General features: G+C 34.5%; 1 protein-coding gene across 44 annotated transcripts in view; it reads right to left on the bottom strand.

Moving 5' to 3' along the window:
- NRXN1 (neurexin 1) overlaps nucleotides 1-16,097 on the bottom strand; it is a 1,114,986-nt gene that overhangs the window by 548,080 nt on the left and 550,809 nt on the right. For 27 of the 44 annotated variants that reach the window (XM_055107961.3, XM_055107964.3, XM_055107967.3 and 24 more), the window contains 2 exons: nucleotides 8,680-8,853; nucleotides 1,822-1,941 (listed from right to left, as the gene is read on the bottom strand). In XM_055107961.3, the coding sequence (XP_054963936.1) occupies nucleotides 1,822-1,941; nucleotides 8,680-8,853 (294 nt within the window). Of the gene's footprint in view, nucleotides 1-1,821; nucleotides 1,942-2,839; nucleotides 2,867-8,679; nucleotides 8,854-16,097 lie in introns of all 44 variants that reach the window. The other 17 variants (XM_055107954.3, XM_055107959.3, XM_055107953.3 and 14 more) reach the window with 1 other exon arrangement.

The following is a 16,097-nucleotide window of genomic DNA, read 5'->3' as shown; positions in this document are numbered from 1 at the left end:
AAAAATGATTCGAAGACAGCATGATACTTATGGTTGTATCTTGATGTTTCTTTAGGGAAAGTCTAACAAATACATACATAAAATTATATTCTTTATATTTAACTGGTATATGAGGATACACAGTCTGCCACAACCAAATGGCAACTGTATGTAAAACATGGAAACTACATTAAGCATAGTTTGGCAGAAAAAGTTCTTTAGAAACATGAAAAATATTTTCACACCAAAAAAATCCCTCTCATCTACCACATGTAGTCATACATCTGTCAGGATTGTATTCAGGATGAAAAATTTGCGATAATAAAATCTTAACAAGTGTTCAGTCTTCTGATTGTCCTTGAAAATACATTTATGCCATTTTCTGTGAGGCAGGAACAAATGCAGGAAGTAATTTACCTATAGACACATATACATATCTTTATGAAAAGCACATGTAAGGCTGCTATATGTATATATATTTATTCAGACTTTATGTAAAGTTGTTTATATAACTCAAAATGGCGTTATTGTGTTTTAAGTGTGATTTGGCTTGCAGAGTGTTCGCAAATGTATGATAGTTTGAATACATGTTTATTGCTTCAGGTTTACTGTAATTCTATGGGAGATGAAACTAGTAAAATGAAGAACAAATATTTCTCCATCTACAGTGGCATGGTTGTTAAAGGCCTCTTCTACATATGTTTTAACTCTGTATTGGTTGTGTGTTTTTCCAATAGTCAATATTTTGGAAAGGAAACCTAAAGACAGCAGGTAAATTGTACTTTATTGCTAGGCTGCAACAACTCAGTTCAGTGGATTACTGTAGCTTTACCCCATCTTCTACATTGTGATGCACATATCTGTTGACATGAATACAGTCTCAAATAGACAAAGGTCAAAATGAACAAGCTCTACTCTTTCTTTAAATCCACATTCAAATTCAGCTTCTGCTACAAAATCTAAACCTTCAACCGTTGCATCTTCTGTTCCATCATCCTGGAGGTTTAGCTTAAATATTGTAGCATTGACAACATATAGCACGTATTCTCTTTTACAACCAGGTCAATTTGTCAGGAATATTCTCTTAATATAGCAGAATGCAATGTTTTGTATGAAATTCCTTTATCATTTTGATGATGTGCTGTAAATCAGGACCTATTTGAACATTAAGACACAGAACTTCATCTTATAGATCAGTTAATTCCATCTTCAAACCCTCACTGCTGTGATATAAATTAGGCACTAGCAGATATGCCATGATATAATGTGAATCATGTGTTTTATTTTCATGCTTATATTGCAATACTTAGTTAAAGGATTTTAAGGGGAAAAACATAAGTTGCTAAGATACAAGGGAGAATGCCTGAAGGGACAATGTTTGAACATATTTTTTTAAAAGGAAAAGGCAGCAATGGGCTTAAAGAGATGTACGCAGAGAGAAAAATGAGACCTGTAACCGTTCAGTAAAATTACAGCCCTCGAGACATAATCATATGAAATTAAGTATTATTTAATATAAAACAATATGAAGGTTCTTTCAAAAACCAAGAGAGAATTGTCATATATTGGAAATGAAAGACATTCTTTTGAACAAGGTGATCATTAGTAATTAAAAAATAATAATAAACCCAAAAACCAAAGAATCACCATCATCACAGGATTTAGCCACTTTAACAATTAGTATTTCAAAACTGTCCTTTCCATAGAAACAACTGCTTCTATGGGTTATGACAGTTGGACTGACTCAGAGTTAATATAAGGACTTTCAGTGTTAGACTTTAGATATCAAACAGTAACTGGAAGCGACGATGAGTATCAGTCCATACTCAGAGAGGTACTTACGGTCATTGCAGAGTGGTCCACTGAAGGAAGTCATACTACAGTCACAGCTGAAGCCATCCCATTGTTGCAAGCACACACCTTGATTGGAACATGAGTCCTCTTGGCAGGTTGTGCTGGGCCCTGCAAAACAATCCAAAGGAAACTTGGGTTCTTTAAAAGAATCCAAAAGCATTTTATACATGAGCTAGATCACATGTAGTAGTTGCCAACACCACAGATGATATGTCCAAACTAGTTTTGAAAGTTCTAGTTCACACACCTGAATTAGGAACTGAGAGGCTGTAATATGAAGGTTTTCTTAAGTTTCAAGTATAGGATAAAATACATTATAATCATAAACTAAACCAACAAATAGCAAAAGCAAGCACATAGCTTCTAGTATGATTATTGTAGCAGGTAATCTCATTCCAACTTCAATAATTCTTTATCACTATTTTGATTTTAGAAAATGAATGGATCTCCTTAACATTCTGACCAATGAATAGAGACATAATGAGAAATGGAGATTATAACTTCATGAAATTGAGATAAGATTGGCAAAATAACTGAAGAGAGTTATGCAAAAATGCCCTAGAGGTTTCAGAAGGATAAAGTTATGATTGCTGGGTGTTTTGAATAGGTATGTTGGCAAGTATCAATTCACATGCTTTAACAATTTCATGCAATTAAACATAAAATTAAAAACTCCATATAAATGGCATGCCCTCATTAAACATACAAGTAAAAAGAATGCTAGTCTATTTCTAAAGAATCATAACTAGAACACTGAAAAACAAAGAACTAAAAAAAGCATGATCAAAGCACTAAAGGCAATCACTATACAAACATATTCAAGACTGAAAGCCTTTATACAAACTATGCTACAAAGTTAGGCTTCTTGCACAACGTTCAAGAAAGGAAAAGAATGAAATCTGAACCCAAATAACAGTTACTGCAGAAATGTAAAATATGTTATTTTAGGGTTTCCACTGTGTATTATGGGGTTTCAGTCTTGTTATATACACACAGGGCTATCTACCTTGCAAGTCAGCTTTCATCAATGCAACTTTGTCAGCAAAATAAAAAAAAAGCAAAATATATTAAATGTTAGTAAGCAATACTGAAATGGGGCAAACACAGAAGAACGTTCAGATTCAAAAGGCATGCTGCTGTAAAGAGGGAGAAAAATGCTATGTAGAGCAAACAAATTAATACTAACAGCCATAAATCTTAAGAGAAGCCAAAAATGAGAAAGCAGAAATTTATTAGAATTTAATTGTACATATGTATATATATAATGGTTAATTGAGCCAATGACATGTAATGAAGGAAAATTAAAAGGGCCTTTGTATGTTTCCTCTCTTGGATAGATATGAATGCATTACCAAAGTGACTGTGTTGCTTATTTGGAACATGCAGCACCATTCATCATGTGCAGATACAGTGTAGACTATGATCATTAGCAGAGCAATTATCCCTTTCTATGTTTTTCCCTCTAGATCCTTTATCTTTCTGTTGCAATTAAGGCTTCAAACCGTAATGCCAGCCATTCACTGACAACAGCTGGACTTTAGAGTGACACCAACCAAATACTGCATAAATGATACTGTATATCATTTAGAGTGGATGAAAGAAGTAGGAAGGATGGAAGAAATAAACTGCAATATAATCCCTCATAAAGGAATTTTCTGAATAAAATTTCCACACGCAGTGTTTATCCTTGAACTTACCAGATTGGGTATATGCCACTTATGAATTTCAGAGTTACGTCTGTATTTTCTACACTTTCACAAGTATTTTCAACTCTTATAAACTTCCCTGTGGAATAACTGTTACAGTAAAACCTCACTAATAAGAACCTATCTTAGAGAAGGGTGAAAAGGGAATACAGTCTACCTAAATAGCTTTAGAGTATAAACTAAATATATTTTCTAGTAAATAAACATATAGGTTTTATAAAAACAGAAAAAAAGACAACAGCTAATTAGATGCTATTAATGTAAAAGAGAGAGCCTCTGAGGTGCCTGCTTTAGTGAATAAATTAGAATTTTCTGTAATTATACTTTATATAAATAGATGATTTTGAAAATGGCTTCTAAACATGTACCTTACAATCACATTTGTATTATAAATTTTTAGTAAAGATACTCTTTATTGAATGTTATTGAATTTAGCCTAGCCTCTGAGAATTCACAAATTCAGAAACCATGATATTGTAAATCTTAATTCTGTAATAAAATAATAATAACTGCAATAGGTGTAACAATAATAAAAACAAAAATAGTAGTTTATATAAGTAGTAATATAATAAGAAGACCTCCCAAATCCAGGCAACCTGAAGAGAGTAACAGTTTTTTTTTTCAACTTAGTTATTTGTAATAAAGAACTAAGAACTAACAAAGAACTAAGAACTAACAAAGAACTAAGAACCACTAAACTCAACTTAGTTCTTTGTAGCAAAGAAATAAGAACCACTTAATTGCTTAGTTTTAATTTTTGTTCCAAACTGTGAGAGGGAAGTGGTCTACTGATCCTTATCCCATGGCATTAGAGATCAAAAATAATTAGCATATTTTTGAAAATAAAATCTCTCAAAGCAATATTCCTTAGCATATTTCTTCCAGTGTTAAGTAAATAAACAGGGAGTAATACAAGCCCAGTTTGGGGAGATGCCATTTTATCAAATAGCTATTTGCTCTCTGACCTGCACAGCAGAAGAAAAGATCAGAAGCAAGAACTAATGAAGATCCAGATTTTGGTTTTTGTTTTTTCAAAAATTATCAGAAATGCAATTGAGAAACAATGCTAAACTCTAAAAACAGTAAAACTACAATCTTAGAAAAATAATCTGCCCATATTGTAGAGCAGCAACTCAGAGTACCTGCCAAGCTTCTATGTAAGCATACAGACGTGCTGTGTTTTATTTTCATTATCACAATAGTCTTTTTATATTTAGGAATTACAAGACAATGCATGCCTTTGCCTGACAAGACACATTTTTCAAAGTACTCACCTTCTAGACAATACTTAAACATTGACAGGTATTACACAAGAGAGCGCCTTAAATTTATTTTTCTTTTTAGTTATGTAATATTATCTTTATTTTATCACTGAATAAAATTAGGAAAAAGCTACAAGGACATTTGTATTAAGTTATTTAAATTAATAATATGTCTAAAAGGGAAAGAAAAATGAAGGTAAAACTACAATTTCCAGAAACCAAAGAAACGATAGACAAAAGAGGTTAGGTGTCTCTGCTTTCAAGTAAGGTAAACTTGGGTTTGAAACTTGTGTCATCCACTTACTAGGTGTGGGACTTTAGGAATGTCACCTTACTTTTCTGAGGTTCAATTTACTCATTAAAAAAAGGCAATGATACCTATTGTATAGAGTCTTGATGATTTAATGAGATAGTATAGGTAAACATATTCCCACCAGTGTTTAATCAATGATAGCTGTCACAATTAAACAGAAAATTATTCCTGTAGATATAATGGAGCCTAGATTTGAATGTTACAGTTGTACAAAAAGAGCATCTATTAAAATTTCACTCTGATTTTATGTAGAGATGTTATCTTGACTTTAGTGGGCCTGCTTCTTGGTTGAATTCCAGTGCCCATTTTCTGCTACATAAACAGAAAAAAGGCATCCAAAGTATGGTCTCCAGTATAACAGCATCAGCATCACTTGGGAACTTGTTAGAAATGGAAATTCTAGGGCTCTATCTCAGATCTATTGAATTAGAAACCCTGGGGGTTGTAATCTAGTGATTTGGGTTTTAATGATTCTGTAAGTGATTCTGATATAGGCTAACATTCAGGAGACAATAATCTAAGTAGACTTCGACGAGTTAAAATCCATACTCTAGCTGAGGTGAATTTTATAAATAAAATGAACCATTACTCCCTGAAATAAATTAGAAATAAAAGGCAACAAGTGATTATTTAGGAAAGATCAAAAATTTTTTGTATGCAAGAGGCCTAGAGGTGTGTGGGTGTATTGGATAGGAACAATGAAAACTCCTCACAAGATATTATTAGGTTATACCAAACATATGCTAAGTAGTCCTATCAATATGGAGCCTAAGTGATTCCAGTGTGGTTTGGACTCAAATTCCATGACATAACAATCTTTAGAAAGAGAATTTATTAGGTATCTACAGTTAAAACACTAATCCTAAAAAATGTGTGAATCTCATCAACTGTACCTGTAACAGGTAAATCTAAGATTATTCCTAGAAACTATACAGGTCACAAATAATAGTAAATTAAAAGTTGTTCACCTTGATGTTGGAATGAAAGAATCAGGACAGAAAGTAATATTCTAAGAGTAAAGAAAAAAAGGGGTGTCAGGGTGTGAAAATTATAAAAGCTCAGATATATAAAGCATTCTAGATAAGGAAAGAACCAATGCCATAAGTGACTGAGTTCAAATGTTCAAATAATAGTTTAATGTGTAACTAATCATCTTAACCAAATTCCTTACTAGATTATGTGGGTAAACAACACCAAACATCATTACTGCAAATGCGCTTTGTTAGTAGATCCTGCTCCTCTTAATCTACTTGCTTCCGCCCACTCACTCACATTACATACCAGTGGTGGGGGTCCTGCGTGTTTGCCTCTTATTTTCTATCTCATTGGGTATATCTGCCTGCTCTCACCATTTCTTGTAGGTGAGAAGTCACATACCAAGCAACTTGTAGAAAGGCCTATTTTTAACAAATATGTTCCATAAGGGATTGTAATACCTTTCTTTAAAAAATAAAATAAAATAAAGGTACACATTCTCACTAATGAGATCACCTCCAAGAATTATTATGTTGTATCACATTCTTGTGTTCATCCACTAATGGGAATTGATCCCCTTAACAATTTTGTCTTTCTTAATTAAAATAACTGAAAAGGAAAAAACATAGTTTCCTTATGTTTTACAGAGGCATTATGCCAAAATATCAAATAAAGAAATATACTAATAACATTAAAAATGAACTCAACAACACCTTCCATTACTAACCTTATCCTCTGGTATTACTGAAATACAGTTTAAATTTCACCTAACATTTCATGGAAACATATGCTGCACAGAGGAAAAAAATGTATTTTCAAATATAAAATTTCCATGTACTTAAGTAATTGCTAAATATAACGACATTATTTTGGCTGAGAATAAATGATTCATAATCACCTGGGGGACAGGAATTCAAATTTCTTTCTTCTTCTCCCATATAAAACATCCTCATCCTCATAAATCTAAAATTTTCAAAATGGCCCAAACTGTGTTCAGTATTACAGGAGAGGCAGCAACACATCCAGAGCCACAAAATTCATGATAATGTGATTAAATTACATTTATGGAGGAAGAATTTGCTCAAATAATCTGAGGTGTTGAAGTGAAAATTATCTAAAATGAAAGTGGCAATCAAAAAGTACTCCTACAGATCTTGGTCTGATAGAGAGCACAAAAGAAAAGAAGATACTTCAGTGCATTTCTGATATAGGAATATTAGCCTGGGGTGATACAAGAAACCTGTTTTTGCTAAAACAGACTGAAAATATACAGGATACAGTGTTTCTGCCAGGTACACACCAATTGAATAGTGCTTTGAGAATGGGGTATCTGAACTTTTTTCTTTTGTTATATGCTACTGGATATAGATTTACTTATTTTTATTTTACTTTTTTTTTTTAATTTCAGTAGCTTTAGGTGTACAAGTGGTTTTCGGTTACATGGATGAACTATATAGTCGTGAAGTCTAACATTTCAGTGAACCTGTCACTCAAGTCTTGTACATTGTACCCAATAGGTGTTTTTTCATCATTCAATCCCCTTCCCACGAATCCAGCTTCTGAGCCTCCAATGTCCCTTATACCATGCTGTATGCTTTTGTGCACCCATAGTGCAGCTCCCACTTATAAGTGAGTAACATGAAGCATTTGGTTTTCTATTCCTGAGTCACTTCACTTAGAATATTGGCCTCCAGTTCCATCCAAGTTGCTACAAAAGACATTATTTTGTTCTTTTTATGGCTAAGTAGTATTCTGTGGAATATACATACCACATTTTCTTTATCCACTCATTGGCTTTTGGGCACTTAGGTAGATTCCATATATCTGTAATTATGCATTGTGCAGTGATAAATATATGTTTGCAGATGTCTTTCTGACATAGTGACTTCTCTCACTACCCTTCACAAACTAATGCAGGAACAGAAAACCAAATACTGCCTGTTCTCACCTATAAATGAGAGCTAAATGATGAGAACACATGAACACATAGAGGGGATCAACAGACACTGGGGCCTACTGGAGGGTGGAGAGTGTGAGGATGGAGAGGATCAGGAAAAATAACTAATGCGTACTAGGCTTAATACTTGAGTGGCAAAATCATCTGTACAAAAAACCCCTATGACACAAGTTGACCTACATAACAAACCTGCACATGTACCCCCTGGACTTAAAATTAAAACAAAAAGAATGTAGATTTTTAAAAAATGGGCACAAGTTGATTAATACTTGGTGGAGTAGTATTTGTTTAATGCTATAAAGCAAGCATCGTAGAACTGATTAACAAACTAATCAAATGTACTACATAGCTCAAAAAAAAAAAAAACAAAAACAAAAACAAAAGCAAAAACAGACAAAAAAACCAAGATCCATAGATATACCTCCCATTTTACATTGGGCATTAATGTAGGCTTGCAAACAGTACAGAAAATTTAAGGTTTATGAGATAAAAAATTAAAAACATGAATAAGGATGTCTAAGCCCATATTGGGTATTTGACCAGTTATCAGAATTTTGCTGGACAGTGAGATTCATTCTCAGTTAGACAGGTGGAATTAGAATTATTTAGGGCATGATGACAAAAATCTAATACCTTCACATCCTCTCTCGATCTGTCCGTTGCAGAAAAGAGCATCGGAGATGAGGTCCGGAAGCCGTCCATTTAAATCAACTGATGCCAGGCAGCCTTGAAAGCCTTCTTTGGCATGTACAAGTTTTGGTAAGGATTTGTATGTTTCTTTAGCTACTCCTCCTATATATAAGTCACCTGCAAGAAGATCAAAGTCTTCGTTACAAAAGTACCATGTCATTGACTTTAAACACACAGTAGGATGGAGAAAAAACAGGGAGGTTTATTTTTCATTAAGTTAATAAAAAATTAATTTATGACTAGCTGTTTTCCCCAAAGTGCTAAACAATAGAGACGTTTGAATAATATACTGGCACTAGGAGACATTTCTAAAAGCTATTTCCAGAGAGAACTAAAGTAATTCCATATTATGTGGTCAAATTGAAGGAATGTGGGCTAGGTATAGAGATGCATACCCCTGCGTGGAAATCCAGGCCTGGTTACTTGCAAGCCCTACAGCCTTGTGTGTGTGTGTGTGTGTGTGTGTGTGTGTGTGTGTGTGTATATATGTTAGTTTCTCTGATTATTAGTATCATTGTTTCTAAAATGGGAACAATAAAAACCTATGCCAGAGGGTTTCATGATGATTAAATGAGATGAAATATATCAAGCATCCACAAGAGCAAAAGTATAAAGTGGACACACAGTCAACAGGCATTATTATTAAATTCACCTTCTGCTTAGAGATCTCTGTGTCTTCCATTTCATCAGAAGTTCAGTAAATTTCTTCTTGTATCTAAAGTCACTTCTATACTAGGCTGAAGCCCACTATCCTTGCTTGCACCTCTCTTGTTCGATAATTCACATAATAGTCTGTATATAAGTGGATATTGCATCCTTCTTGAGGTATTTCTGTTTTTAGGTAAAATTACACTACTTTCAATTTTTAGGCTGCTCTGAAATCCGTTAACAAATTTTCAACTTATTTTTCTAATTTTATTGCAGTTTCTAATGGAAGACATTGCTTAGCTTTGTTTAACTTTTTGTCTCTAGGTTTGAGATTCCCCAACTTTATGGACTATTACTTAAAAAAAAAAAGAGATTACAATCTATGTTGGATTCTGTTTCTTTTTCTATTTCAGATTATTTACCATATCTGGATAATATTCAATAAAAATAATTAACTGACTTTAGTAAACATTTAATCAATGTGGAACATAAGGAAGGTGAGCTCAAAATTCACTAATATGCTGCTATAGCTCCAGTCTACAAGTTCTGTAACATACTCTTTTTATCTACTTCTCCAACTTTCATTTTCATTTGAACTTTCTTTCTCATGTTAACCATTCTATTCAACTTCATGTCACTTGGCACATTTTCCCCAGTGTAACACAAAAATCCTGCAATCTTACTGTTCACCTGGGTCCTTCTGTGTTGTCTTCATGAGACTTGGGAACAAGGAGAACTGATACACAGACTGTTGAGCTGTGAGTAACAAATTCCTTGGTCTCCCATCCAGAAATATTCTGTCTTCTGCAGGCACCCATTAAACAGTAATAAGCTAACCTATTAATTTGTATGTAGGGTAAAATCAAACCACAGATATAACTCTCTTGAACTGTACTCATGAATAAATTGAAATAGAGGAATCATGTGGCATACTCAAAGTCATTCAACGTTAAAAACTGAGAACTTAGGTCCTTGACCTAACTAAAACTTAAGTTTTATAACTATATAATTTGCATTGAAAGTATTGGATGTATTTACTTCCCCCCCTTTTACATAAAGCAAAGTCTACTGACTATTAACCATCATTCTTAATATTAAAAGACAGCATGGGTTTGGTCAGAGAGGGGATACTATTTTGAAGTATTATTTGACTTTTCTTCCATATTTCCATTCTGTCCTTTGTTTTTGCTCTCACTTAAATTTCAGGCCATTGTGTTTTAGTTGCCTCAGAGAAAGGATATGAATCAGAAATCAAAGATACAAAATTAGCTTTCTGTATTTAAGTCTAAAAATCCTAGACTCTTCGAGGAATGAAATAGAATACATTGGAGTTTACATAAGTAAAGCTTTCCTACTCCTCTTTCAGTCAAGTAGTAGATAAAGTTGGAAGAACCTAGTTGTGCAAGTACAGTCATTGGCAAATGCCAAAGAGGGTGCTGATTTCTAATTTAAGGACTGAGCTCTGGTGAATCTCAAAACCTCAGGTAAGTTTCCAGGAGTAATGCAAACCTCTGTGCATTTCCTCAGGAGAACTAAGAGGGAGCAGTGAGATCTCTGAAAAAAAATGGCTGCATGGTGGACTTAGATAACCTGAGACCTTAGACAGTCTCACAGAACGTTCCGTACTCCTCTGTGCCATGGGAGCTATAGAACAATTTCCAGACTGGCACAGAAATAGCCAAAAAAAAAAAAAAAGTCCAACCTAAAGAGGTCATGCACACAAGAATGAAGATGCTGGGTAGCACCTCAGTGAGCACCTGAGTTGTGACTCTAGAATATTTGAAACAAGCTTCCATGCCACCTCTCTTTACCCGCCCGCCCTCCTACCAAAAAAAAAAAAAAAATGAGTACAGTAGAACTCACCCCATTGAGTTATTTAGATATGACACAAGAAAAAGAAGGGAACTAAAATTGCCTGAGGTTGTACCTTCACTAACTCAAAGAATCAAAGCTCAAAATAGAAACCAAGGTGAGTTATAGAAAAATAGAAAAGTTACATTTCTTGTACATCAGAGATTGTGGGCTGAGATTTATAATTTGACATGACAAATAGCAATGAAAGGAAATACTACCTACTCCTTTCATTTGTTGAACAAAATTTGTTAGAAAATTTCAGCTCTCCTCCAGGACTAATGAATGTAGTAGAGTGGGGAATTGAATGAAGAATTCTTGGTACAGCTCTAGGCTTTTCAGATGTAGAACTCAGTAATAGAAATTATGTATAGAATACTATATATTTATTAATCAATCTTCCTCTGTCTGATTGTAACCTCCTGAAGGAGAGAGACTGTGTTTCCCAGAGTGGCCGGTACTGGGCTCTAAGCATGGTTGGCCCTCAATAAATATTGTCAGCCACCTTATGGATTGAGGCCACGGTAGAAAAGAATAAAAAAAGAGGAAACAGTAAGGCAACACATGAGGAGAGTGCTAATTCTAAAATGCACCAACTTACTTCCTTTTCCCACTTCCTACCACAATCCCTATGTTTTTCTATTAAAAAACTTACTTGCCTGACAACATTGTAAAGCTTATTGAAGAGAACTAGTAATCTTTCCCTTGAGTTACTAAAGAGCAGAAAATATCAATTCAAGCAGTGTGGGATACAAGCTTCAAACATACCAAGGTAGACGAGGTTGGCTTTATAAATAGGGGACTCATTCTCATTTTCATTACTGAAGCTGTACTTAGCACCACCACTTAGTACTGTTTATAAACTCTTTGATATAGCAAATAGTGGTCTAAAGTCCCTTGGTGGGTTGCCACATGAAGAGAACAAAGAAACTCCTTTAGTGGTCTGAGCCCTGTGTACTATTATCACTTTATCAAAGATGCAGGTTCTCTTTTTGATCCTTGAAGTGACGGGTTTAAAAAAAAAAATGACCCATTAGCACTAATGGGTCCTGCAGGTGAGTCCCTGTGCATGTGAAGGAGGATATACTTAATGGCTCTGTGTATGAACAAGAGCCTGCATGGGCAACCAGTAAAAGCCAACTTTCCTGTAGATATGAAGCTAGCCTGTTACCTCTTCTTCAAAATGAGTGGCTGATTTTTAATTCATATGTTTTAAGGACCATGTAGGCAATTGATAAGGCAAAGGTTGGATTGGGACACTTTCAGCAAAAGAAGTAGAGAACATGTACAATACCAAAAACTCAAAAGTCTAAGGGGTGAGTTTCTTAAAATAATCTCAATAATACCCTTATTTTTAGTACTGTATATACACAGCCACTATGTTCCTCTCAAGAGTGTTATCTGTGAATGAACTGGGGTGATATCATGAGTATCCATTCCGCAGTAGTTGAGCAGTAATGACTAGGGAATAGGGCACAGGCATTTTGGTTTTCTCTGTCTACAAACCCTGGCTCTGCCACCTACTGGCTGTCTCAGTGTAGGCAAATTAGGTTACATAACTTCTTTAAGAGTCAGATTCTTCATCTATGAAATGGGGTTGATAATGCCTACCTTGCAAGGCCATAAGGATTACAAAGTATGCACATAAAGCATCTAGTATACAGCATGGACTTAGCCCGTGATTGATACTGGTATGGCTGTGTCAGTATATCTGTAAGGACTACACATCTATGATGTGCCTCAATCTATGCTGATTCCACTGAGAAATGCAGAAGAAGGAGAAGTATAGTTTATCTCCTGTTTCTAGCACAACTGGAGTGACAAGATGCCAATTTTATAAATTCTCCATGATATTTTTTCTATTGGATTTAGTTGACAGTCACTTGTGTGCTGAAGTGTGCCTTACACTATTCTAAAAGTAGCTCACAGAGCTCCTTTGACTTAATTTGAAATTCGGTGGCACTGAATCTGGTAATATAAATAGGAAAGTTGCTTGACAAATATCTTCTCATTTGACACAAAGCAATTAAGAGGACAAAAAAACTCTATGAAGCCCAAGGGCCAGGTTGTCAGTTCCAGACTAAACATGCCTTAGAAAATCAGAGAAATAACAGGTTTTTGTGGACTGTGGTTGCAAAGTGGGGGAGCATACAAAAGTTGAGACAAGAAGAAAGTATGGGAGACATTACCATTGTAATGATATAAATGTGGATTCCAGACACAGGGAACAGCACAATTGTACCATGGAGACAAAATTTATATGGCATTTAGGAAAGAGAATAAAAGGCTTGACTGGAAGAGAGGAGTTTTCAGTTATTTATTAATTTATGTAAATAATATTGTATAAGTAAAGTCAAAGGAAAGGCCACCATAGAACTTATGACTGCTGGCTGAAAAAAATAAATAATTAAAGATAATGAGAAATCCAAGGATCAAAGCAAAGCAGGCTAGGAAACTAGGGAATTTGAAGCAGTAATAATCTGGAGGAGAAATAAAATTGCATTTAACGTCATGTATGTGGAATTTGAGTAGGAACATCCTAGAGGAATCCAGTGATATGAACCTGGGCCTTAGGGAACGGAGGTTGGAGCTTAAAGGCCTTCCTTGGGAGCCACCAACCAAAAGCAGACAAATGAAGCGGTAGAGATTTCCTCTTCACTTAAAATAGGAAGCATAAGGCAATTAGAGTAAAGACCAAGCTCTGCCTTACAGTAGCAGAATGCAAGTGTCAAGGTATAATTAGTTCTTTGACTCAGCTTTCCTGTTTATTCACATGTACTTTTTTGAACCTCTTAAATATCTCACTTTCATTTTAATTTTTTTAAAAAGCATACAGAAAAAGGACAATTGCCTTATAGATTTGAATAGTTAAAACTCCAGGAATTATGAAGGAAGCTCTCACAAACTTTTATAAATGGCATTTGGGGAAAAAGAAAAAGTGAAGTCACACAAATTAGCTTACTTTCCTATAGCTGGACTAGAGAAAGTACAATTCTAGACGTGTCATTTTAAGAAGATTGGACCTTGGAGAGAAAATGTGGGTGCAACTTTTTCTCCTAATTCTTATTGTGATTGGATGGTAAAAGTAGTGCAATCAAGCTGGGGTAGTTTCTGAGCACATTCTATGGGAAGGGTGCCTTTCGGGGAACAATCAACCTCTGTCCCAAAATTTGTACCATTATCTTTAATTTTAATATTGTATTGCACACACATAAAGGAATATCTGTAGGTCAGACCTTATCTAGATACACTGAGAGAGCTTGTCTTTAGGTGACAAATCCAAACCTCTAGAACAGGTGTTCCCTGTTAGATAAAAGAAAATGACCTATAATATCTGATAAACAAACATTTGTTTGCTTTCTTAGTAGAAAGCCTAAGTGTGACTGCTTAAATAAATAATATTAAACTACTAAAAGAAAAAGCATGGGAAGTGAATACTGCTCTACTCTATTTGAGCTTACAAGTAAACAAATATAAACTTCTATAACAAACCACACAGAAATGAACAATGAAAACTATACAAGATCATTTCTAAGTTCAAGGCTTGTAAAATATTCAAAATGGAAATCAAATGGGCAATTCAAGCAGACGTTTTGCTCTGAGACACAAGATCTGTGTCTGTAATAAATCTCCATTTTTTAAAAGATTAATTTTAGAAACTCTCCGCTGAAGAGATGTTAAGTGGTCACCAGTTTGATTTATTAATTGTTTTTTAACTTCTATACATCTTAGTCTCCCTTGTACATAAAAGGTTTAGTCTTACAACAATCTATTTTTGCTTCTGTAGGAAATAACCATAAATTATTATCTTTAGGCGAGTCCTGAATTTCTAGGTCCAGCCTAAAATCAAACCTTCATCATCTCCCCTGCTGTGAAATTACTTTTTCTAAACTTTCATGTTGTGTAACAGCCACATATCTAGTCTACCTGCTCTCCAGATTGGAAATTCAGTATCATTTTTAACTTTATTTTATATCTCACACCTTACAATCAACTACTGCCAAGGGGTGAATGACTCAACTTTGCTAATATTTCTGACATTTGTTGTTTCGTTTTCATTCCCATTTCCAGCTCTTATCTATTTTTCTTCTTGTACACACCTTTTAAGTACTAACCTGTTACCTGGTGTCACTGTCTCCATTCAGCCTCCTCATCAACACTGTCTCAGTCACTCCACTGTGTTCTGATATCTTCAATACCTTTCTGTATCATCTAAATTAAGTCTAAGGCTCAGCAGTGATCAAGATTTTGAATTACTTCTCTTCAAAAGCTTTTGCTAAACTTTGAACTATCTTTCAAAAATAACTTTTGCCAGGTAGAAGATTGAAATAATATCTATCTTCACCCCACAGTCTGACCTTTAGTCAAACTTTGTTGGCAGCCTTTCCCCAACTCTGCATTTTCCCACTGCTCCATCCTTGCTTGTGGTATACAATACTTCCAGCATGAATGCCTTTCCTCTTCTGATGTTGTTCTTCAAAATCCTACTCAACTTGGGGGACTCAACTCAAACTCCACCTTGGAAATGTGTACCTGTTTCCTTAGCCACAGATAAATATCTTGGAATCCTCATAAAAAAATTGAACCCCTTTTCTGAAAATGATTTTATCTTTTTCAGTTCTTTGTATGTGTAAGCCTTATGTAACCATTAGTTTATAAATTATTTGAAGGAATAATCCTAAACACATTTATATTCTCATTTTCACTTAGTAAGCATTTGATAATTATTTGTTGACTCACTGAATGAATGGATGAATTAGTAGTTCACATTCGATAAATAATCATTGAAACAATAAGGACACAGGGAAGGTTTTATGTCAGCACTCATATTTGTCCCTGGCTCTTTTTACCTGAGCAATAAT

The sequence above is a fragment of the Pan paniscus genome, chromosome 12 (genome assembly GCF_029289425.2).
Source record: "Pan paniscus chromosome 12, NHGRI_mPanPan1-v2.0_pri, whole genome shotgun sequence".
Classification (NCBI taxonomy): Eukaryota; Metazoa; Chordata; class Mammalia; order Primates; family Hominidae; genus Pan; species Pan paniscus.
The sequence above is the reverse complement of the archived record's forward strand: the minus strand, read 5'-3'. Positions and strand labels throughout refer to the sequence as shown.